At 49.7% G+C, this 22,324-nt stretch overlaps 2 protein-coding genes across 2 annotated transcripts; both read right to left on the reverse strand.

Moving 5' to 3' along the window:
- Positions 1 to 1,687: 1,687 nt before the first annotated feature.
- Positions 1,688 to 10,955, reverse strand: LOC124483248 (ubiquitin carboxyl-terminal hydrolase 43-like). The gene is made up of 2 exons (XM_047043597.1): positions 9,951 to 10,955; positions 1,688 to 3,089 (listed from the first exon to the last, which is right to left on the reverse strand). The coding sequence occupies exons 1-2, from the start codon at positions 10,575 to 10,577 to the stop codon at positions 2,838 to 2,840; spliced, it is 879 nt and encodes a 292-aa protein (XP_046899553.1). The 5' UTR covers positions 10,578 to 10,955; the 3' UTR covers positions 1,688 to 2,837.
- A 1,377-nt stretch (positions 10,956 to 12,332) lies between these two features.
- cfap52 (cilia and flagella associated protein 52) lies at positions 12,333 to 22,080 on the reverse strand. Its single transcript, XM_047043563.1, has 14 exons — positions 21,944 to 22,080; positions 21,539 to 21,738; positions 21,311 to 21,447; positions 21,045 to 21,173; positions 20,573 to 20,672; positions 20,004 to 20,120; positions 19,597 to 19,697; positions 19,042 to 19,212; positions 18,555 to 18,703; positions 18,148 to 18,293; positions 17,803 to 17,954; positions 17,226 to 17,328; positions 13,223 to 13,334; positions 12,333 to 12,955 (listed from the first exon to the last, which is right to left on the reverse strand). The coding sequence occupies exons 1-14, from the start codon at positions 22,002 to 22,004 to the stop codon at positions 12,780 to 12,782; spliced, it is 1,854 nt and encodes a 617-aa protein (XP_046899519.1). The 5' UTR covers positions 22,005 to 22,080; the 3' UTR covers positions 12,333 to 12,779.
- Positions 22,081 to 22,324: the final 244 nt, after the last annotated feature.

Below are 22,324 nucleotides of genomic sequence, written 5' to 3' on the forward strand. Positions count from 1 at the left end.
GGGGAGGGGGGGGGAAGGGGTGGTGGACCTGTTGAGCTATTCAACCCACTCTTCTCTAACTAGGAGGTCGCCCCAATAACGTCAACACAAACAGCTCTTAAAAGGGACGTCAACTGGCTCCCCCCCCCCCCCCTCCTGGTTTGCTTGACTTCCTCTTGGCTTGCTCGTCGAGCCTCAGAGAGGATGATTATGTCCCACTCGAAGGAGTCTCGAAAGCGAAAGCGTCGTTCTCTAGTTGCAACTGTGTCAATGCTGTTCACGGATACCTGCGTGTTTATATTTTCCTCTCGCTAACGTTCATCCACCTGGGAGTGAGTGCTGGAGGATTATGGAGGTGAAGGACACGAGAGGAAGGAGGAGGGGGGGAGGACGCCATTCGCAGAACGGCGGGAGACGGCGACAGGAATGTGCGTCTCCTTGGGTTTCTGTTAGCTCAAAGAGATTCTGGGTAAATGTTTGCCAGACACGCCTGCTTCCCAGGCTGGGGCGAAGGAGGGAGTTTCCACTCTCATGTCCCTCCCAATCTCTTCCTCCTCCCGCTCAATAGCACCCGTCGATACGTTTCCTCGTTCCATCCCCTCCCTCCGTTCAGTCGATCAACTCCTCTCGTCCCGATCCAGATCCAAATAACAGCTTAGCCTTGAGGCAGCGTTTGTCAACGCTGAGGGAATGCCACTGGGTGCTCCTGCCATAGCAGATGCACGCAGCCTTTTCAAGGAGCAACACAGACTAAGGATGGCACCATTTTAGCTCCCTATAGAACAGCAAAAGACCATGTTTACTTGCCTTCTATAAGCTACCCTGACCATAGATGGAATCGTTTTAGCTCCCCATAGTACAGTAAAAGACCATGTTTACTTCTGCTTTTACAGAACCAGAATCATATGAGGCATATATGTCAACCAGTTGCTATAGCAGACGGATGCTGCACAAGACCCAGTACTGATGTTACCGTCAGAACAGCAGCCTCACAACAATATGGCCTTTACTTTGTACTGTAGAGGTGCGTTAGGGAGTCGGGTGGTGGAAGGGCTGTACACACCACAGTGAATGAATTCAATTACAGAGAGGGAAAATAGCACCTCGGAAAAAAATGAAAATGGAGCACGACATTTGTGAAAGGCTTTTTTTCTTCCTGCTGCGGCGAAAGCGAAAGCTTTATGGCGACATGATTCAAGCGGGGCTAATGAGAGCGAGAGCCCTAAGCTGTTTATGTGGTATAAAGCACCCCTCTATTAGCCTAGCGGCACAGAGGGGAATTAGGAGGCATCGTGACGGCAGTTACTAACACTAACTTGCATCTGCTGATAATGGGTCCCGGAGATACTGGAGACACAGAAAGGGCTCTGGCCGAAGGTGAACAAACCCCTCTGATGCCCCTACCCTGGGGGGTTTGACACGCCACATGATCCAAAAGGCATACAAGGTTTGTCGTTGTGACGCTAAGGGGCAGTGAACGTTGTCGTCTGACTGCAATTTCCCACGTTTTCAAGTTCAGAGATCCTGAAAAGGAAGGATCCCCGCATCTGTCATGACGGAAGTCAGACACTGGAGTGGATACCGTCGGATTCAGAGTTAGTTAGTCACTGCCAAGTGAAGATGGAGGGAAACAGAGAGAGGCAGAGAAACAGAGAGAGGCAGAGAGAAAGATACAGAGAAAGACAGGGAAACAGAGAGAGGCAGAGAGAAAGATACAGAGAAAGACAGGGAAACAGAGAGAGGTTACAAAACAAAGAAAAAGAAAGAGAGAAAGAGGTAAAGTGGAGGACACCACCTTTCACAGTGGGCATTCTACTCAACAGCCTCTCCTGTTACCATCCACTGGAGACCTCTCCCCTCCACACACACACAATGCCTTGTTTCAGAGGCCCCCAGTGGGTGACTCACCCACAGTCAGACATGACTGGCTCTGCTCCACACACACACACACACATACACACGTCGACTACCCTCCGGCTCCGCTTCTTTGTGAGGGGGGACAGGGAGGGATCGTCCAGGGAAATGGGGGGGCGGAGGGGATTCAAAAGAGCCCCCCTCCTCACAGAGAACATTCCGTATCTCCTTCTAAAGTGCGATAATTGATTTTGGCGACCCAGGCGGGATGAGGACACACCGTGCCGCTCTATTCAGGCGAACACAAGGGCGGGCAAGGAGGAATAGGAGAAGGATCGCATTCTTGAACACACACTGCACTTCTGACGAGGAAGCCGTCTCGTTAGACCGATTGTCGCCCCCTCTTGTTAAAGACCCGCGGTTAATAGCCAACCGAGGCGAGGGTTCGGGTGTGTTCCGAGGATTCGTTCTTCGGTGATGTTAAAAGAAAACTCGTATCTACTCATTGTCTCTCTCGAGCGTGAGAGCGTTCATAGTGAAGACGTGGCCCGGGTCAAAAACAAAACTCAAATTCTGATACGTTTGTTACGCAACTAAACAGATGCTAAGTGCTAATTAGAACACCTGAAACTGTGTTTAGACCGTCTGAAATGCAGGCAGGTGATGCACACAACATCTTGGTAAATGTGAGGTGCCGGTAAAGAAACTGAGAAGCTTCTTTTTGGGACAGGAACAGATGAGCAAGCAGGCTGTGGGTGTGTGTGTGTGTCTGTGTGTGTGTGTGTGTGCGTGCTCTTGCGTGGGATCCAGGTGATATGACTCAAGCTCCAGCAACTCTCACACCTGAACAAGTGCTAATCTCAGCATCTTCTCCCGGGTTCCTCGAAATAAAACAGCCTCCTAAGGAATCTGGAGCCACCGGAGTTCAGGACTCCCAAATCGAAGCCTGGCCTCGGAGTCCATCTCGAAGCGCTTACCTGATCTCCTTGGTCGGTACAGTCGGTTCATCCGGAGATGCTATGAAAACGCTCTTTCCTGTTAATGGATGGTACGTCATGGCCCCTTACCTTGACAGAGGCTTTGGTCTTGCCGCTGCTGTGGTTAGAACTAGGGTTGTGGTTGTTGGAGCTGGGGTTGTGGTTGTTGGAGCTGGAGTTGGCGTCCTCGTGAACCCTGTCCAACAGCCACAGGAGGAACTCCAGGGCGTCGTGCTGCGAGTTCCCCCGGAACTGGGAGTTGTACTTGGAGACGATACTCTGGAGGAAAGACAGGAAAGGAGGAGATCAGATGCAGACCAGGATGAACCCGTGCGAGAACTCTCCTGCCACGCTGCCAGCTGAAAAAAAGAGTTTGACAGGAGTTGGGCTGTTTTTCGTGTTTGACAGGAGTTGGGCTTTTCATCATGTCAGTCGGAAGTTTCTCTGACACGTCTTTCAATCCGCTGCAGACAGCAATTAGACAAAACTAATAACGCCATCAGGACAACCAGGTGGCTATTTTCCATTCCGCCAGTCATCCCTCTTTCCTTTCCTTTTTCCTTGTTCTCCCTCTCTCCAGGCAGTGAGTGACAGAGCCCAGGCTCCTCTCCATGCCTCGTTAAAAATCAGCGCATCACACCGCCACTGTCTAAATATAAACACAAAACTCTACCCCCCGCCTCACCCCCTACCAGCCCCCCCCCACACCTGAGACGGCTCGCTAATGAGCTTAATCACAATGCGGGGGGTGCAGAAAGGGAGGAGAGGGGCGAGGACAAATTGGAAGAGTTCCCCCTGAACCCTCTGGCTTCCTCTCCCGGGCCGTCAAAGGGCGCCCGGCGCCGGCGCTACCTCGCTGAAAGGGCAAGCTGTGAAAACCGAGCCGAAGGGCAGCGGGGTGGAGCGGGGGGGGGGGGAGCGGAGCTAAGACTGCGGCCCCGCTGCCTTTTGTGTCCAAGGTTAGAGAGGTCCCTGCTGTGTCTGGGAACAGAAACCTGATGACGTTACAGAACCTTTATGGCTTCATTAGGACAGTGATGGGGGGGGGGGAGAGGAAGTAGGTGTTGTCTGTGTCTGTGTTCCTCTTCACAGTAGGTAGCAAGACGGACTCGACGCCCCGAAATTCCCGTATTAGTTGGGACTGGTGAGTTGTGCAGTGTGTGTGTGTTTAACGGCTGCAGAGTAAGCAAACAATATTTGCTCCTCTTTTCTGTTTGTTCTTGTTCCCAGTGTTCACTGTCCTTTTGGCTGACGGTCTGCATGATGAACACACATCAGACTCTCTAACTAAACCCACTTCAACCCACAGCAATCACACAGGAGAGGCAGTGCTCTCCGTGGGCATGTCGGAAGGCATCGAGCACCCGACGGGGGAGCGCCGAGATTCAAATGTAAATTGGAAATAAATCCCTTTGCGTGATTGTTTTACTGTTTGGTGGGATCGGAAAAAGCTCAGGAAAGACTGCTTCCCATTTCTGTATCCAAGAGAGGAGAAGAGAGAAAGGAAAGTGAGAATGGGAGAGTGGAGGTCGTCGGGAAACGCTCCCGCGGAGGTCGAAGCTGACAGAACCGCTGGCCTACCTGGTGGAGCCTTTTAAAAACAAACACAATCTTGACCATTAACCTTTAACGCAAACAGCAAGGTAGTAAACTGTCCATTTTAAGGCTTGGCGGGCAGGCCCAACGCAAAAATGTCCTCCTAAATTCTGCTGCTGGAGATGGCACTTCAGTCAAACTATAACTGGCCAATGTGACTGGGAGATGGTTAACCTTGCCCCCCCCCCCGCCCACTAATGTAAACAGTGAAGAATATGGAGAGCTCCACCCAGACAGGAATGTGCCCTACATCAAACAAACGACCCCTCTCCCTCACTAAACACATTTACACTGCCCCGCCCACCCTGGCCTGTAAGATGGACCTTGTCAGATTCCATGGGAGATGAGATGAGAGTGACCTGACAAATGATAATATTGCGTAACCTTTTGGTGGAATGACGGCTATGTTTAGACACACAGACACACACTAATGCCAAAGTAACACACACACACACCAGCAGGTGATGCTGGAATGAGCCTGGATGTTATTCATCTCGACATGCAGCTCCATTTGGGGTTTCATTTTTTAGCTCCCTTCCCAGGCATTGCTCCATTGCTGACCAGGCACACACAGGCAGGTCATCACTTCATGCCTTTCCCTCCCTCCCCCCCTCTCCCTCCCTCCCTCCCTCCCTCCCCCCCCCTCTCCCTCCCCCCACTCTCCCTCTCCCTCCCTCCCTCCTCATGTCCTCCCTCTCTCTCCCTCCCTCCCTCCCTCCCTCCCCCTCCCTCTCTCCCTCCCCCTCCCTCCCCCCCCCCCTCTCCCTTTCTCTCTCCCTCTCCCTCTCTCCCTCCCCTCCCCTCCCCTCCCCTCCCCCCCTCCCTCCCTCTCCCTCTCCCTCCCTCTCTTCTCATGTCCTCCCTCTCTCCCTTTCCCCCCCCTCTCCCTCCCTTCCCCCCCTCCCTCCCCCCTCTCCCTCTCCCTCCCCCTCTCCCTCCCTCTCTTCTCATGTCCTCCCTCTCTCCCTTTCCCCCCCCCCTCTCCCTCCCTTCCCCCCCTCCCTCCCCCCTCTCCCTCTCCCTCCCCCTCTCCCTCCCTCTCTTCTCATGTCCTCCCTCACCCTCCCTCTCTCTCTTCCCCCCCCCTCCCTCCCTCCCTCCCTCCCTCCCTCCCTCCCTCTCCCTCTCCCTCTCCCCCCCTCCCTCCCCCCCCCTCTCCCTCCCCCCCCTCTCCCTCTCCCTCCCTGTCTCCCTCTCCCTCCCTCCCTCCCTCCTCATGTCCTCCCTCCCTTCCCCCCCCCTCCCTCTCCCCCTCCCTCCCTCCCTCCCCCCCCCCCCCTCTCCCTCCCTCCCTCTCTCCCTCTCCCTCCCTCCCTCCTCATGTCCTCCCTCCCTCTCCCTCCCTCCCTCTCTCCCTCCCCTCCCCCCCCCCTCTCCCTCCCTCTCTCCCTCCCCTCCCCTCCTCCCTCCCTCTCCCTCTCCCTCTCCCTCTCCCTCTCCCTCTCCCTCTCCCTCTCCCTCTCCCTCCCTCTCCCTCCCTCCCTCCCTCCCTCCCTCTCCCTCTCCCCCCCTCCCTCCCTCATCGATCCCCGCTGAGCTCCAGACGCCCAGCCTCCCCTGGAGGACGGCGCTGATCGAGTAGAAACACAAACCTCGCTCGCCGCAGAGCCGACCGGCCGCCACGCCAGCGCCCCGTCCCAGTCTCTGACTCTTCACACCGGACGGCCCCTGTCTGAATTTACGACCCATAACACTGACCCCCCCCCCGCCCCCAACCCCCCCGCTCCCCATACACACACTCCCTTACACACACACACACACACAACCACCTCGTCCTGCCACATCTCAGCTCAGGCTTGATTCACTTGACTCGCCTCCAAAACATTCCGCAAAATAGTAGCCAGCTTTTTCATGGCGGCCGTATTATTTTAGATGCAAAGCTTTGTTATTTTTCCAAGAGGATATGAGCAAAATCCTTGTCAACATGACGCCAGTGAGTTGACACAGTAATTCCTGGTCCATAATGTTGGATTTACTGCTATCATGAAGAGACGGAGATGAATTGCGACAGTAATAATCGTCCCTGAGTGGTTTACAGTCTGGGAAACGTTCCCTCCCTGCAATTGTAATCGAGAAGTTTAAACCCAAACGACTCGAGGCCGAGGCAGTAAATATGCCACGGGGGAGAAATGTGATGTTCCCCATGCTATATTGTAACGGTTTCCACGTTTCCCCCTTCGCTATGATGAAGTGTCGAAGTCTGGCCCGACCCCCAAACCCCCCTCACATGATTGGCTGTTCTTACAGCCCAGCACAGTGTGATGGATTCATTCACCACCTATGTCGCACTCTGGACATAAATCACCCGGCTCATAACTGTATTGGAAACACGTTACAAATGCAGTGCTTACACAGACATATATCTCGGATGCCGTGTTTGCGTTTTTGTTGCGTTTTTGTCAGAAGGCGTGCAATTAAAGTAGTGCTCACTGGATTGTGAGGTAGCATGCTGACTGTAACCGCATATTATCATGTTCTTAGGCATTTAAGAGATTTGTCAGTTGACATGGCGTCTGCCTGCTATTTTAAGTGCGAACGATGAGACGGGCCTTTTTATCACCAGGAACATGACTGAAATAAGACATGAGAGGTGGGAAACATTTTGCAGTCGTCGACTGCCGTTCGCTGTCAACCATGAATTCTACCTCAAGTGACATGTACGGGATGCGAGTGATGTTCCATGTCTTTTACAAATCCTGGTTTGTAAAGCTGCTTCAAATCATGTTATCTTGTTTACAAATAATGGACGAATTATATGTTTCAATGTGGACTGACGTCAACAGTACAAAAAGTTCAGAGTGTGGTTTTTAAAGATTACGCACACTAGTGACACTTTAGCCTGACACTGTTTACAGTTCCGACACCTCTGGCCCCATCCGTTACAATAGATGAGAGCTACTAAGAGTGTGAAGTACCTATTTGGCAAACAGCGAAAGAGAGAGAGAAAGAGGGAGAGAGTGAGAGGAAGGAACAGAGAGGGAAGAAAACAGAGAGAGGTATACTTACGAGTGTGAACTACCTCTCTGGCAGAGAAAGAGTGAGAGGGGGAAGGCTCCAGGTGGTTTGTGTGTCCACACCACTGAGACGATAAGGACCTCTACCAGGTACAGTGTGGATGTGTGGGTATGCGAAACGATGACGCAATGTCTGCTTGCTCGGAAAACAACCGTACGTACCTGTTTTTCTCCTGGCCTGCCAGAGAGTCTCTTCTCAAATAGCATTTACATTTACATTTAGTCATTTAGCAGACGCTCATATCCAGAGCGACTTACAGTAAGTACAGGGACATTCCCCCCGAGGCAAGTAGGGTGAAGTGCCTTGCCCAAGGACACAACGTCATATTGGCAGGGCAGGGAATCGATCCGGCAACCTTCTGATTACTAGCCCGACTCCCTCACCACTCAGCCATCTGACTCCCGTCATTTAAGCCTTCACAGTATTACAGTGTGGCTGGCAAATCACAGAACACCTCCGGCGCCACATAAAAAGCTATCGGTTTTATTAAGGAAGCGGTTCATAAATCATACACATTTTCCTATAATTTTGGGGTGTATGCCTAATCGGAACTATCCACTGAAAAATCATTGTGTTGATAGTAAAACAGGAAAAGTCAAGTGACTGTAAAATTTGTATTGCAAAGTTCTCTTTGGTTGTTCTGTAGCAACACAATGGCTACACGTCGGTTGACGCTAGAGTAGAGGTCTTGTGGAGGTCAGAAAAATATTAGTGGTCATACATCAGGTAGCTCTCCCGTCGGACACCCACTCACAACCATAGAAGGATGAGAAAAATCTCTCTCTCTCCCTCACTCTCTCACTCTCTCTCTCTCTCACTCACTCACTGTCTCTCTCTCTCTCACTCACTCACTCTCCTGCATATGTCTGCCAACGCGCACACACGCCCACACACGCCCACACACCAACACCAGGGTCATGGTGGAATTCCAGACCCCCTTCACCTCCACAGGCGGGCGTGGAAATGTCTCCCAGAGAGGACTTTTCATCCCCCCCACACAGCCTGCGCCATGGAACAGGCCCCAAATTCTCCCCTCCACACGAAGCAAGCCGAACGTGAACAACAGCCATCAGCTGTCAAAGCATAAAGGCTCTTAGGAAGCGTCCTCGCCCCCGTCGAAGACCAGCCCCCGCTATTATGAAGATGAATGGACGAGGAAGTAATGGAGGAACGCGTTTCCTCGCATCAGGGCCGTTTCTCTCAGAGATGGATGTTAAACGCAGAGTCTCTGTGCGCATCGCTGAAGCTAACCCAGCAGGAGGGCCACCCCCTTTCTCTGGCTAAATGCACCGGAGTGTTGTGCGAGCTACAGTGATCATCCCGTAGCTTCACTCTCAGCGTCGCAGTCGATAGGAAAGCAGGGTATTGCGAAAAGTGTAGCAGAGCGAGAGGACACACTCGGCCTTCCAAAATAATCTGGGAGGTGATGGATGAAAGGGGAGCACTCAAAGACGGTTTGTTTTGAGAGACAAGTTATGTTTTTTTTCCCTCTTTGGTGTTGATAAAAGCCACGTTTTTTTTATCAATGGTGACTCATCGTTCTTTTGTCGTTCTAGTTCTCAGTGGGAAGTGAGTCACTTATTTTATTCGAGGCCTGGAGGTAAATCTGGGGGGGTGACGCTGCCCTTGTGTCGGGGTGATCACAGCTATCTGGTCAAGGCCAGACCACCAGGCAGACTCCTGGATTGAACTGGTCATCTGCCTGGGGCTCTGAAATGGCTACCACCTCATCAGTATGCTGTAAACCCAGAGCAGAGGGTGCATCCTCTTGCATGTGAAACACAGCTCTCTCCTCCCTCCCTCCCTCCCTCCCACCCAGCAAGGGCATCCTGGGAATGCAGACAAACAACCTACAGGGTGCAGGTGGGGGCAAGAGGCGACATACACACAGGCATACTGCGCGCACACCCTGCCACGTCCTTTTTTGTTTGCTGGTGTTGCGATTCCTGAATCCAGATCATTGTTCTTCTCTTATTGAGAAAGCCTGCCATAGCTTCTTGAGTTTTGACAGCTGACCTAAGGGCTTGTGCTTTAAAGCTTTCTCAAACAGATATGTGTCCCTTAAGTAAACAAAATTCTCACTCTGAACCTACTAAAGTGATCTTTGACACGAGTTTGTTGCTGACCAACGTCTCACCTGACTTTTACCCCATGGCTCCTCCCCTGAAATACTACCTGCGAGCTCTCACGGAAATACGTGAGGAAGACAGTGCTGACCATTGGCGGTCATCCACGCATTATTGACTTATTTACCAAACGTTATGAGGAACGACATGTTCTATCCAGTAATATGAGTGATTATGATATAAAGACTTGGCATACTTGACATAATTCCCTTTGCGAAACATAATCTTATTATTCTGCCATTAGCGTGCTGAAGCGGAAAGGGCAGCGTTATGAGGGCATGCGATGTCTGAGTTTGAAAGGAACATTTGCCCCCACCAGTTGAAAGCTCTACCCGGTAATACGACTATAGTATAAACTCCTGAAAATTGTTATACAACCACTAATCCCTAGAAATGCTCTCACCTTAAATTCCACTGACAGCTGAGGCGTATATTCAAGGGTCCAAAGCGCCCGAACCAATGACGCCAACTGTTCGGTAACCTCACCCCTGGCATTTGGCGCGTCCTCGCTTTTAACAACTCCATTTACTCTCCTTTGACACAAATCTGATTTATATTGTTCCAAACCAAGATATTCCGCAAGAAGGTCTGTATTACTGAGGCACTGAACCACGGCATTCATGAAACAGGTGTTTCCATGATTTTTCAAACCAAGGACCCCGGGAGTTTTGTCGCCATAGCACCAGGACAGCCTGTCTTTAATAGATCCGTGAGAAGACACTGTGCAGCTCTTCTTCATAGTATTATCCCTCGAAACCTGGAGTTCATCCTTAAAATTCCCTGAGGTTGCACTCAACGTGCATGCTCCGCTTTCTTTGAAACCACCATCATCATCCTCAGCGTCAGGTGGCTCGACGTCTCCAAAGTGTGCCAAAGTTCCCAAAGTTTTCAATACCCTGCTCATAAAATTACCAACGGACTTCAAAGATTTTCCCCTGAAAATCTTTGTGGTTTTATATTTCTTCTCTTTGCGCTTCGTCGATTTGGGTTTCATTGTATGTTTCCTCATCTTATTCTCCTTGGTATCCATGGCTGTCGGTTATTTCCCGGGCAGCAAGTGTTGAAAACGTAATGGTCGAAAAGACTGGGTCCATACGCACCTGCCTGCCCGTATCTGCGTCTTGCTCTTGAAACCTCACCAACAAGGTGGCACCGATCCCGTGCCAAGGCACATGACAAAACAATGTTACCCAGACATTCCTTTAAATCCCAACGGCTCTCGGGACTGAATTGTCACTGTGTTGTAAAATGGTGACACCTGTAACAAGTGTAAAGGTTAGCTCCCTTCAACTCCATGTTCCTCTGTCTCGGCGAGGTTCAATTTTACTATACTACTTCCTCGTTCGCTTGTAGCGACTAGGGCTCTTGCGTAGTCTACGCTGTGGCTGGCGGTCTTTTTTCTCCCTCCCTCTCTGCTAGTCCGAGCGCGCTAGAGAAGTTTCTGTTTGGGTGAATCGTGCAAGCAATGCCCTCCCACCATGAATCTTATTAGCCTGGTTTAGTTTAGTTTGGATAGTGAAGGTGGCAGCTGTACTGCCAGTGACTGTACCCAAGGGCTAATGTTTTTGTCGGTGAATTATCGTTGAGTTTCAATGTGACTTAGGTTACACATGTAGACCAATTCCAAGAGCTGTATTTGAATACTGAGTAAAATACTGAAATCACGTTATAGTGCCTGTGCGCATAGAAGGGGAAACTTTGTTCGTAATATGGTTGGTGCTTTCAATAAATTGGTCAGAAATCTTCATAGAATGGATGCATGTAGGTGTTTGAGCCCCCTGCTGTTACGGGAGAATGTTTTTGCCGCTAATGATGGTGATGAGTACTAGCTGCATCTGCCTTACCAGTCACGTGCTCCTCTAATGCATTGTCTCTCTTCAAATTCCCCAAAATACTAAGATCCTATACTGTTCCTATCTGCACTATAAAATGGCATACAAATCTGTGGAGAAAAATAACCTGATGTAAAGCTCTCTCAAAGGCAATGAAATAGTTTTGAAAGTAGGCAAATGCTGCTACTGCATGTTTTTACGCCTTAGCTGCTGAGATTCTTAATCAGTTCAGTTTAATTTCACAGCTCGCCAATACCAGAGATTGGATTTAGTGAGCCAGATGTGCTTATATATTGAACCCAAGTCTGTCTCATCCTGTATTTTGATAATACCCTTTTTTTCCCAGCGGGGATATAATATGGAAAACACGCTCATTTGATTTAGTCATAGCAGCTCTCGCATGACCAGCTCAAGCCTGCGAAATCAAACACCCATTTCACATCACAAGCGATAAGCTCAACGATCCTCACTTGAGAAGGAAAAGGCCCCCCCCTTGGGCATCTGTGGAGCCAGGACAGCAGGAGGGCAGAGGGACACCCATTTCATCAAGCTGGGGAGGGGGGCATTTCTGCTGACTCGCTCCTTGGTGCTGCCGACTTTGTGGGGTAACAGGGGGTAGTTATTAATGATTGAATCCGCTCCGAAGCAATTGAGATGGGAATGAGTTTGGGAGAGAGAGAGCCACTCCACGAGGCCCGCTCTCTGAGCTTCCCTCCTCCACCAGTGCTCCCCAGGGAGCCCCCGGTGATAGATTAGCTGACAGGAGCAGTGTGCTAAAGTGCACCCGGAATCTGGGCCTCGCCTCTCTCTTTCTTTTATGCCACGCGAGACACGCGACAGACGGTCGTACCTTGAATGAAATATGCATCTAATGTACTGTGTAAACCGAAGAGGGCTTTTTGCATTTCATTTAACGGAGAGAAGACAAAAGAGAGACACAATTGATTCTTTGTGATTTTTCTTTTTGAAAGAAATAGGTTCCCAAATTGTTTTGCATATGAGTGTACCAAAAAGGGTATGTTAATGTAGCCAGATAGTGCTTTACATGATAAGAAGTGGGAATGTGAATTCACTATTATTCCATTACCGTAAAATTCCACCTGTAGATGCTGCATTGTGAAGATTAGATGGAAATTACACATTAGTGCACAACCACATAACTACAATCGTATATTGCCTACATTCACACATGCAAGAAGAAATATTCTAAACCCTGCTTCATTATCAGAGTCCGTTTATTTCTGGACACAATTGTAAAAGTACCTGTGATGGAAATGCTGGTGTAAAGATCTATCTATATCTAGCGCTGAGAGCAAAATGTTGATTCGAGGCGAACGAAGGGGGAAATGTTCTAGAACGTGTGCTTTCCCCCATATCCCTCCAGACCTGCGGAGGGCGCTCTAGGTAGGGTGGGGGTACCTCCACCTGAGCACGGCCCCATCAGCGCTGGTGCTGACCACCCAGCGGTTGTTGGTGCAGATCCTGATGCTGGTGATGCTGCCGCTGTGACCGATGCCCACGTGGGTGACCTCGCCCTCTGAGTAGTCCCACACCTTCACCAGCTTGTCATCGCCACCTAGTGGGGGGGGGGGGGGGGTAAATAGCATGGACGTGCGGAACGCATTGTTTATTCATGTTTTCTGCACGGCGCTTTGTGAAGATTTGTTCACTTTCCAGATTGGAACTGCCAAAACGTTTATGCCTGTTTTATGGCTGTCGGTATTATAGGGTTCAGTTGTTTTTCCATTAGTAGTCTGAGACAAATAAACATTTCAATAGCAATATTCATCTCTGTGGACAATCAAAACAAACTCAGTTTAACCGACACCAATATAAACGATACCTGTGACAAAATGGCTGCCGTCCTGTGTGATGTGCATGCCATTGATGGCCCCTGACAGGGACCCTTCCAGTTCCCTGATGGCTGACCCATCGTACACCTCCCAGTACCCAATCTAGAGAGGACGCAGCACAGGGCAGAAAGAGCACATCAATGGGATGAAGACCAAGACCAAGTTTAGGAGATGACTGTTGACATATTTGATATCTTCATTCAAGGTGTTGGCACATCCTCTATGTACCTGCCTCTTTGAGTAGAATTCTTCCCCTCAGGGAGTCGCGTAATTTGTCGACTTTGGAATACTTAAAGGGCCACAACCTAGTATACGTGTCGCATTATAGTGTGGAGTGAGGAGATTGTGTCACTTGTCTGACTCGTTATACTGCGCCGACACTGCTTCTCTGCCTTATTCATCCTCATTACTCTTCTATATGTAAATACAGACGGTGGAAGTCTATCAAGTTGTCGTATGCCACCGTACAGAAAAAAAAAACACACACACACACAAAAAACTAAACACGCGTGCAACTTTAAATGAGAGTTAATCGTCTCCTGAGGGTGTGCAGCTGTCAAAGACTCGGCCTCTCAAAGGCCTCGATTGTTTTTTGAAGTTATTTTTAGCGCAGTAATACCACAATCTCGCACACGGAAGTTAGGGTCCTTTCTTGTTATTTTTACGACAAAGCTAATTACTATTACAAACCAGTCAGGCCTATGAAGGAATTCATCATTAATATACAGCTTCAGAGGGGCGCTAGGAACGAAGGAGTGGAGTAAGCACACGATAAGACTATTTAGACCTTCCTGTGTCTGGAAATATTGAAAGGGGCCAAACAGATTGCACTTGAAAGCAATGAATTCCTTAGGTGGGGAATCTAATTACAGGAGAAGAAGAAGAAAATCTATTTACGGACTGAATAAAATAAATGAAAATATAGTGGCCCAAAGCAAGGCCACCTGCACAGATAAATAAGAAAATGTATTACATTTCAAGAGTATGCTAATAGATAAACTCAATCATTTCTAAAAATATCTGGAGGATTGTTGGTTGTGGGCAAACGGAAGAGAATTTGTGTGACTTGGTTGAGTTCAGAATAGAAGCATTTATGAGAATAGCTGTGTTTTGTCCCTCAGTCCAGGACCACAAACATAATGCATTACAAAGGGGTAATGCAATCTTGCACATATCAAATACGGTTTGTTGTAATGGGACAGGAGGAAAACAAACAGAATCAAGGATGAAATGCATCTTCTTTATAGTTCCAAGACGGTTCCATGACGTTCAAATCAACAAGGCACAAGTCTGTGTAGAGCCTATGTTTCAAGTGGAATGGATTTGTGACTTGGTTAGTCTCTGTACTCCAGTAAGATGAATCGACTGGGTCAACGCAATGACCAAAACACACCAAACAATAGCAGCTAATAGCAATGCTCTAATACTATCATTAAAGGTGACTTTTTAAAGTGGAGTGTGGCACACCTGAAAAAGGCACAGTAACCAGACTGACAGACACAAATTAGACTCCCCAGTGTTTGTCACGATCCAACTCTCTCTCCAACTCTCTCTCCAACTCTCTCTCCAACTCTCTCTCTCTCTCTCTCCAACTCTCTCTCTCTCTCTCTCTCTCTCCTGACATGGTGGGCTTATTAGTGGCGTCCTCTCTGTGCGAGCCGCCCTTGTCCATCTGTGTTCTCTCACTCTCCGCCGAGGAACCTGGCCGCCGGCCACCTCAACAGCCAATAGGAATTAATTACGGCCAGTCAGGCTAGCTACTGTTACCCTCGCTTACCTACCACACCAACTGCCAGAACATGCGGCCTGAGGCACAGCCCCCTTACAGAGGAAAACAGTACGTCATCATTATTCATGATGTAGTGGAAGCTATATCTTTTCTGTGAGGACTGTACGCGTGTTCCTATTGATGTACAGTGCATTGTCCTGCAGTATGTTTACTTGTCTTACATGGACCGAAACATATATATGGTTTACTGCGGTAAAGGGTTTTATTGTAACGCGTATGAAGGGGAAGGGGGAACAGTCTTTAGTGTGGGCTCTGATCACTCCTGGCTCTGTGTCTGTGCAGTGGGCTCTGATCACTCCTGGCTCTGTGTCTGTGCAGTGGGCCTGATCACTCCTGGCTCTGTGTCTGTGCAGTGGGCCTGATCACTCCTGGCTCTGTGTCTGTGCAGTGGGCCTGATCACTCCTGGCTCTGTGTCTGTGCAGTGGGCCTGATCACTCCTGGCTCTGTGTCTGTGCAGTGGGCCTGATCACTGCTGGCTCTGTGTCTGTGCAGTGGGCTCTGATCACTCCTGGCTCTGTGTCTGTGCAGTGGGCCTGATCACTCCTGGCTCTGTGTCTGTGCAGTGGGCCTGATCACTCCTGGCTCTGTGTCTGTGCAGTGGGCTCTGATCACTCCTGGCTCTGTGTCTGTGCAGTGGGCCTGATCACTCCTGGCTCTGTGTCTGTGCAGTGGGCCTGATCACTCCTGGCTCTGTGTCTGTGCAGTGGGCTCTGATCACTCCTGGCTCTGTGTCTGTGCAGTGGGCCTGATCACCCTAATCCACTTAACCACCACCTCACAAATAAACAATCTCTTTCTCAGCGTAATTGGGCATCTCAAGGACATTAAACGCACCGCAACAGCATGTTCGCAAAGCATTATTTTCCGTGCTGGGGGGGGGGGGGGGGGGGGGGGGGGTGGAGGCTTCAAGGTTGGTGGAACAAACGGGAGAACTAAAATAGCACCATTTGTTCCGTCTCAAAGTACAGTATGTCTGAAAGGCAGTCGTCTCTCAGAAAGCATTTTAGCGGCACCGACAACGGATATTTACCCCGTCATTGAAATGCCATGATAACAACCGAAATGCACTCGGTGTCGAATCCAACCTCAAACAACATGGCTGCAGACCACAGACCGATCAAGCTTGGGAGGCCCACAAACAAACCATCACACCCAGGAATGAGAGAAAGCCGAGCTGACCTCCCAGCAAAGCTGTCCTCTCCGTCCCTTCCAACGCTGGAGAGGGTGTGAAGCTGTCTCCAATGACTCCTTCATTGAACCCAGAGCCAAGGACCTGCTTCGGCCCACGCACACATATCTGTCTCTCTGCCTTTTTGACACCCTCTCAATCTCTCTCGGTCTCCATCTTTCTTTCTTTCCTTCCCCGCTCTCGCTCTCTCTTTTTCCTATTTCCCCCTCGCTCCCTCGCTTGGCACTCAGTTTTTCAGCTCTCCGGATATGCCGAGTGTAGGCAGGGAGGGATGGAGGGAGAGGGTGTGGGGGGTGGCGGGCCCTTTGGCCTCCCCAGACAAAGTGCCTGTGTCCTGGGGCGAGCAGATGGTGGAGCTGGCACGCGCGCACACGGATGGCACGGGCGCATCCGCAGGAAGGCGCGCAAGCCAGAGCGCTCTCTTCTATCTTGCTTTTTTATTATTTACCCTCTCTCTCTCTCTCTCTCTCACTCTCTCTCTCTCTCTGTCTCTCTGTCTCTCTCTCACTCTCTCTCTCACTCTCTCTCTCTCTCTCTCTCTCTCGTTCACTCCCCTCCCTTTCACTCTCTTTTCCATCACAGTGTGTACACAGTGCTGGCTAATCAGTACAGCTTGTCTTCACTTCACAGCGTGGTGTTGAGACGACAATATGGGTTGTTTAGCACAGAGGTGGGTGAGCCTCGTATCAGAGAGGCAGTTGATCACAGGCGCCATTTTGAACTTGTGACCTTTTCGTAGCGAGCGTTAGATGATTTTGCTTGTTTCGTTACAAACAATCACAACCCAGTTAACTGCTGTGTGCACTCGGCAACATAGGACTGCCGCGTAATGGCTTGATAGTGTCTGCTGGAGAAGGGGATTTACTAAAAACAACAGCACTGTGTGTAACTGGTCCACGTGATTACACACACACGACACACACACGACACACACACACACTAAACACACCTCTATGGTACTTCAGTGCCATTGAGTGTACAATAGGCATGGATTAGATTTGAGTCATTCCAAACCTTTCTGTCAGTGCCACTGGTGATGACCTGGTACTCCTCGGGGTGGTAACACACACAGCGGAACAGAGTGTTGGCTAGAACCATCTGATTCCTCACAAAGCGTCTGCAAAAGAAGCGGCGGGGGGATGGGATCAGAGAAAAATAAATAGAGGTGAGAGAGGTCGAGAGAAGGTCAGGGAGAGAACGGGAGTAGAGTCGAAGGCTCAATGGGAAGCACATCAAAAACAGGCAGTCTGGCACCGCACTAATGTACGTGTGTGGCTAATACACGCTAATGCGTGCGTGTGGGTCACACGCTCATGTCTTAGGACCTTTTAAATATGCATGCACATGTATGAGCGTGGGTCTCGTCTTCTTCCGTTTGAGTCAGGTGGCTGAGCGGTGAGGGAATCGGGCTAGTAATCTGAAGGTTGCCCGTTCGATTCCCCGCCGTGCCAAATGACGTTGTGTCCTCTGATACGAGGCTCACTTCACCCTACTTGCCTCGGGGAACGTCCCTGTACTTACTGTAAGTCGTTCTGGATAAGAATCTGCTCAATGACTCAAATGTAAATGTAATTGTTTGTCTGAAACTCACACCAGGTCCCAGATGATGCAGGCTCCGTCTGAGCTGGCTGTGACACACTCTTTGTCGTTGCTCTTGATCTTGATGCAAGTGATGGTGGCCTTGTGCTCCTTCATGGTCTCTAGCAGACGGTGACAGCCCTGCATGATCTCCCACACCCGCACCTGCCACAGGCCCCAAGTGAAAAAGAAAAATATGTCGCTTAACAACAAAAAAACGCCCTGAAAAGCGCCCTTTTAAAACCATCGATTCACGAGCCCCCTACGGCCCGACCGTGTAGTCAGTGCATGGTGTGGTATGGAGTGATTGCCGTAACGAGGTGGCGAACGCCTGTTTTCCCAGCCTGTCTTGCCTCACCTGTCCCTCTCCCCCTCCGCTCACGATCCTTTTGCAGTCCCTGGCGCCGGCGATGGCTGTCACACCCATGCTGTGGGCGTTGTGGACGACCAGCATCTCCCTGCCGCTCTCCGGAGCGAACACGCGAATCTTCCCGTCGTTCCACGCTGGCGAAAAACACAACAAACACGTGAACGAGCGGCGAAAGATCGAGTCTCTGGACCTCCCCTGAATCTGTAGCGGCCTTAGTCGTCGTATCATACATAGGCCGAACCGTGATACACATATCGGATGTGAGGCAATGCTAGGTGTGTGACGTGTGAGACCAGCCGCGAAGCTACAAAAGGCGGTGGAGGGCATAGCCTTTGGAATGGGCATAGCCTCGGGGTGTACAGATGCCGGCTCTCTGCGCGGGCACGCGTGCCCACCGCTGATGATGCTCCGTCCGTCGATCATGAAGTCCAGGGCGTTGCAGGTCATGTTGGGCACGGAGATACGCAGCAGCTCCTTGGAGGTGTCAGAGTGCCACACTCTGATGTCATCCTGGGAGCAGGTGGCGAAGAGCTCCGACGAGCCGCTGGAAGAGAGACACGCGAGTCTGTGGATGTGTGACGGTACGTTGCTTAATAACTTCAAAAAACAATCGAGGCCTTTGAGACGCCGAGTCTTTGAAATGCCCCTGGGAAGACGGCTTTGCCGTGAAGTTCTGCCTGTGACCCAGCTACAGTTAACTGGCTTACCTGTTCAGCGTTAAAACGAGTGTGTCAAGAGCTAAATCGACTGGGGTTATTTTCAATGATTCTTTCTCAAAGGATGTAGTGACCTCTAGTGGGGAGACGCGGGTACTGACGGGCAAGCCTGAGGGTCCTCTAGGTGAAATGGGGTTTGTACCAAATTAGCCCGGCCATCACTCACAAGGGGAAGGCCACGTCTTTGACAGTGCTGTTGTGACTCGTGGAAATGAGCTCGGCTTGGAAGTCCGTGGAGTCAAAGCGGTAGATCTGAGAGGCCACCGTCCCGGCGAAGAACTGCTGGCCCTTGCCTCTCAGCGTGACGGACGTCACTCCACCCTCCAGCTGGACCTGCCTGTCACACGACGGAGGAGGCTGTGTGACTGATTGTACACATCACAACCCTAACTTTGCTTTTCTATTTCCAGGTACTTTTCACAGGGACAGTTCAGGTTGATAAACTTTACTGGACTTTACTAGACTTAGCACAATAATTAGTCTGTGGATTAAACCTATCAAGGAAATACGATCGGTACAATTTTCTGCGTGTAAATCAATGTGTAAGACAAATCGACCCAGCTATTGATGTGACCATGTGACCTAACAATCCTCAACAATCATCACCCAACACTCCAGTACCACCCAACAGCCATCGAAAACACTCGTTAAAATTCAAATGAAACCATTCATTTCCACATTCCGAGTGAGCGGTGGCGTGATGAGCGTTTGAGAAGCTCACTTGAGGGTTTTGAAGTTGGCTCCGGAGCACAGGGTGAACATGCCGTCTCCCGAGCCCACCAGGATGTCCCCTGACATCAGCATCTTCAACGTATTTACACCCTGCTCGGAAACAAAACAAGGAAGAACAGCAAATCCCGGGCCGGTTGAAGTTAGAAATGATACGGTACGTTTCTCTTGGTTTCCCACAACGTCAAATACACAGGAATGTCATAGGCCTTGTAGCCATTTATTTCAGCCATTTCCCCAAAGTCATCCTTTGGCGATAGGCTATAATTCAATTACTGGTGTGTGTGTGCGTCCGGTGTGGGAACTGGAACAAGCGTCTTAAACAACCTCAAGCAAAGCAGTGAAAAACAATCACAAAGCCAGCAGCCCTCCTTGATTTGATTGGCTTATGACACCCACCTTGCTAAACTTCTGTTTGAGCGGCCCGCAGCTGTTCAGCAGCCGTGTCTTCAGGTTCACCTTCATGATGTCTCCGCTGGTCGTCCCACAGTAGAAGAACTGGCCGTCCTCCTGGATCTGTAAGACGTCAGATCCACGCCGTTCATGTTCATCCTCCTCAGAAAGTGGTGGTGAACCAGGAGTGTTGTCCTATAGTCGCAGGACAACACTCCTGGTTCACCGCCGCCTTCTTCTCGACTGCACGTCGAGAATGGCCCTTCCAGTTTAGTGACGAGTCACAGTATGGAGTAAGGAGAATGTGTGGGACGGTAAAGGCATGAAAGCCCCCGTCACGCGCGAGATGTGTACGGTAATGGCTGTCATGGTTCTTGATGGTTCCTCTTACAGCATGGGTTCTGTTTTTAAATATGGGTGGGACATTATTTTTTAATAACTGAGAACGTGGCTGTTAAATTAGATTTTCTTCATCAAAAGTTGTGGGGGGTGGGGGGGGGTGGGACAGATTTGCTGAACAGCAAAATTTTAAAACATTTTCAAAAAGTGGGCGGACTTGTGTCTGTGTCACTCACCTCGATGCATTTCACTATCCGCTTTAGCTGTCCTGTCTGGCATTCCGTGGGGCGAATCTTCCTGTTGGGAAGGTCTAACTCCCAAACACGCAGTGTGCCACTGAAACAGAAAAGCACAAAACCACAAGAGTTGGAGGAATGGTATGACCTTGCCTTAGTAAGACGACTGACCTTTCCGCTGCGACTTCAGCACTGGCATCTTATCCACAGAGGAGAGTTCCAGAACTGAACACACCAAAGCAAGGCCGTAGCCATGGAGTCAATAATGGGGGGGACAAATATTTTTTTTTAAATTATAATTCCGGACAGCGTGCGTGGTTGCCTGTCGTAGCGCAGCACATTTATATTTCTATATCAAAATATTGGGGGGGGACATTATGACCAGATTTGAATATTGGGGGGGATGTGTCCCCCCCAATGTGTATTATGATTACGGCCTTGCACCAAAGCCCACTTTGAACGAGTCACTCACTTCCCAGCTGAGATGAAGAGGTCGTCGGTGTCGTTGCTGTACTTGATGGTGAGGCACTGGCCCGCGCTGTGGGCTGAGGCAGGGCTCCCACAGATGGCCTCCTTGCTCTCGATGTTCCACACCACGATGCTGCAAGACAAGGGAAGCGTCATTCACGCACGGAGACACAGTACTCATACTGTACACAGTACAACAGAGGACACACCTATGGGCTACGTTACACAGTAATATTTGACATGGTGTTATCGATCAAATATTCTCTGTACCTGCCATCATCCTGGCCACCCAAGGACACCAGGTACTTGTCATTGGGAGAGAAGGCGAGACCTTCCACCTTCGCTTTGTGAAGTTGTAGTCTGGCATGTATGTCTTTTTTGGCATAATCCCAAATTATAATATCAGCCTAGAGTGAAGTGATATAGTTTTAATTGGATTTAACTATGTTCATTAATTAACCTATGAGTTGACAATGAAAGACCCGTTCCCGTTTTTACCTTGAAGCCCATGAAAGTGACTTGTCCTGAGGCTATGTATTTTCCACTTTTGGAGACAGCGACACAGGAGACGTTGTTTGTGTGTCCATGTAAGAACTCTTGTTTGCCATCCTTGATACTTTTTACGATGATCGTGCAACCGAGAGGATAAATTAAGTGTTCACTATCTGGATGGACTTGGAGGCCAGAAAAGACATGTCCTGACAAAAGAATTGCAAACGTAACCTTAGTTTGTGTTCCCGTTTTAAATTAATTGCCTATATCAAATGCATTTATTGTATAGCCAGTTAATGTTGGCTAGCCGCGATAGCCTACTGTACTAGAGGTAGAGCTAGCTAACTGTTAAACTAGCACGAAGTACAGTAGTTCTAGCCTAACTGGATAATCTATATTTTCATAACATACCATTAAATCCAATGACAGACTCTAATTCAAGGCGTGGAATGTCCTGCGCGTCCCCAGCCATGATTCTTCACGGCCTTACCCTGTTCAGAACTATTAACATAAACACTGCAAGCTTGCAAAAGCGAGTTTTTAGCTAGCTATAGCCTATCCGTATGTAATGATATTTTGCTAGCTTTCTCAATTTACCATCCAAACAAACGTGACCTAGCAACAGCACGATTTGTTTGAGTCTGTTCCTATGGTTACTGTCGATGGCACTGCAAAGCAATAGAAATCTAGCCATAGAAATCTTAGAACAGAAATAACCATAGATATCTCTATGGCTCTGCACATTATCATCATTATTCAAGGAAAAAGACCAAAGGCTGCGATTCCTCAATG

This window comes from Hypomesus transpacificus, chromosome 21, assembly GCF_021917145.1.
Source record: "Hypomesus transpacificus isolate Combined female chromosome 21, fHypTra1, whole genome shotgun sequence".
Classification (NCBI taxonomy): domain Eukaryota; kingdom Metazoa; phylum Chordata; class Actinopteri; order Osmeriformes; family Osmeridae; genus Hypomesus; species Hypomesus transpacificus.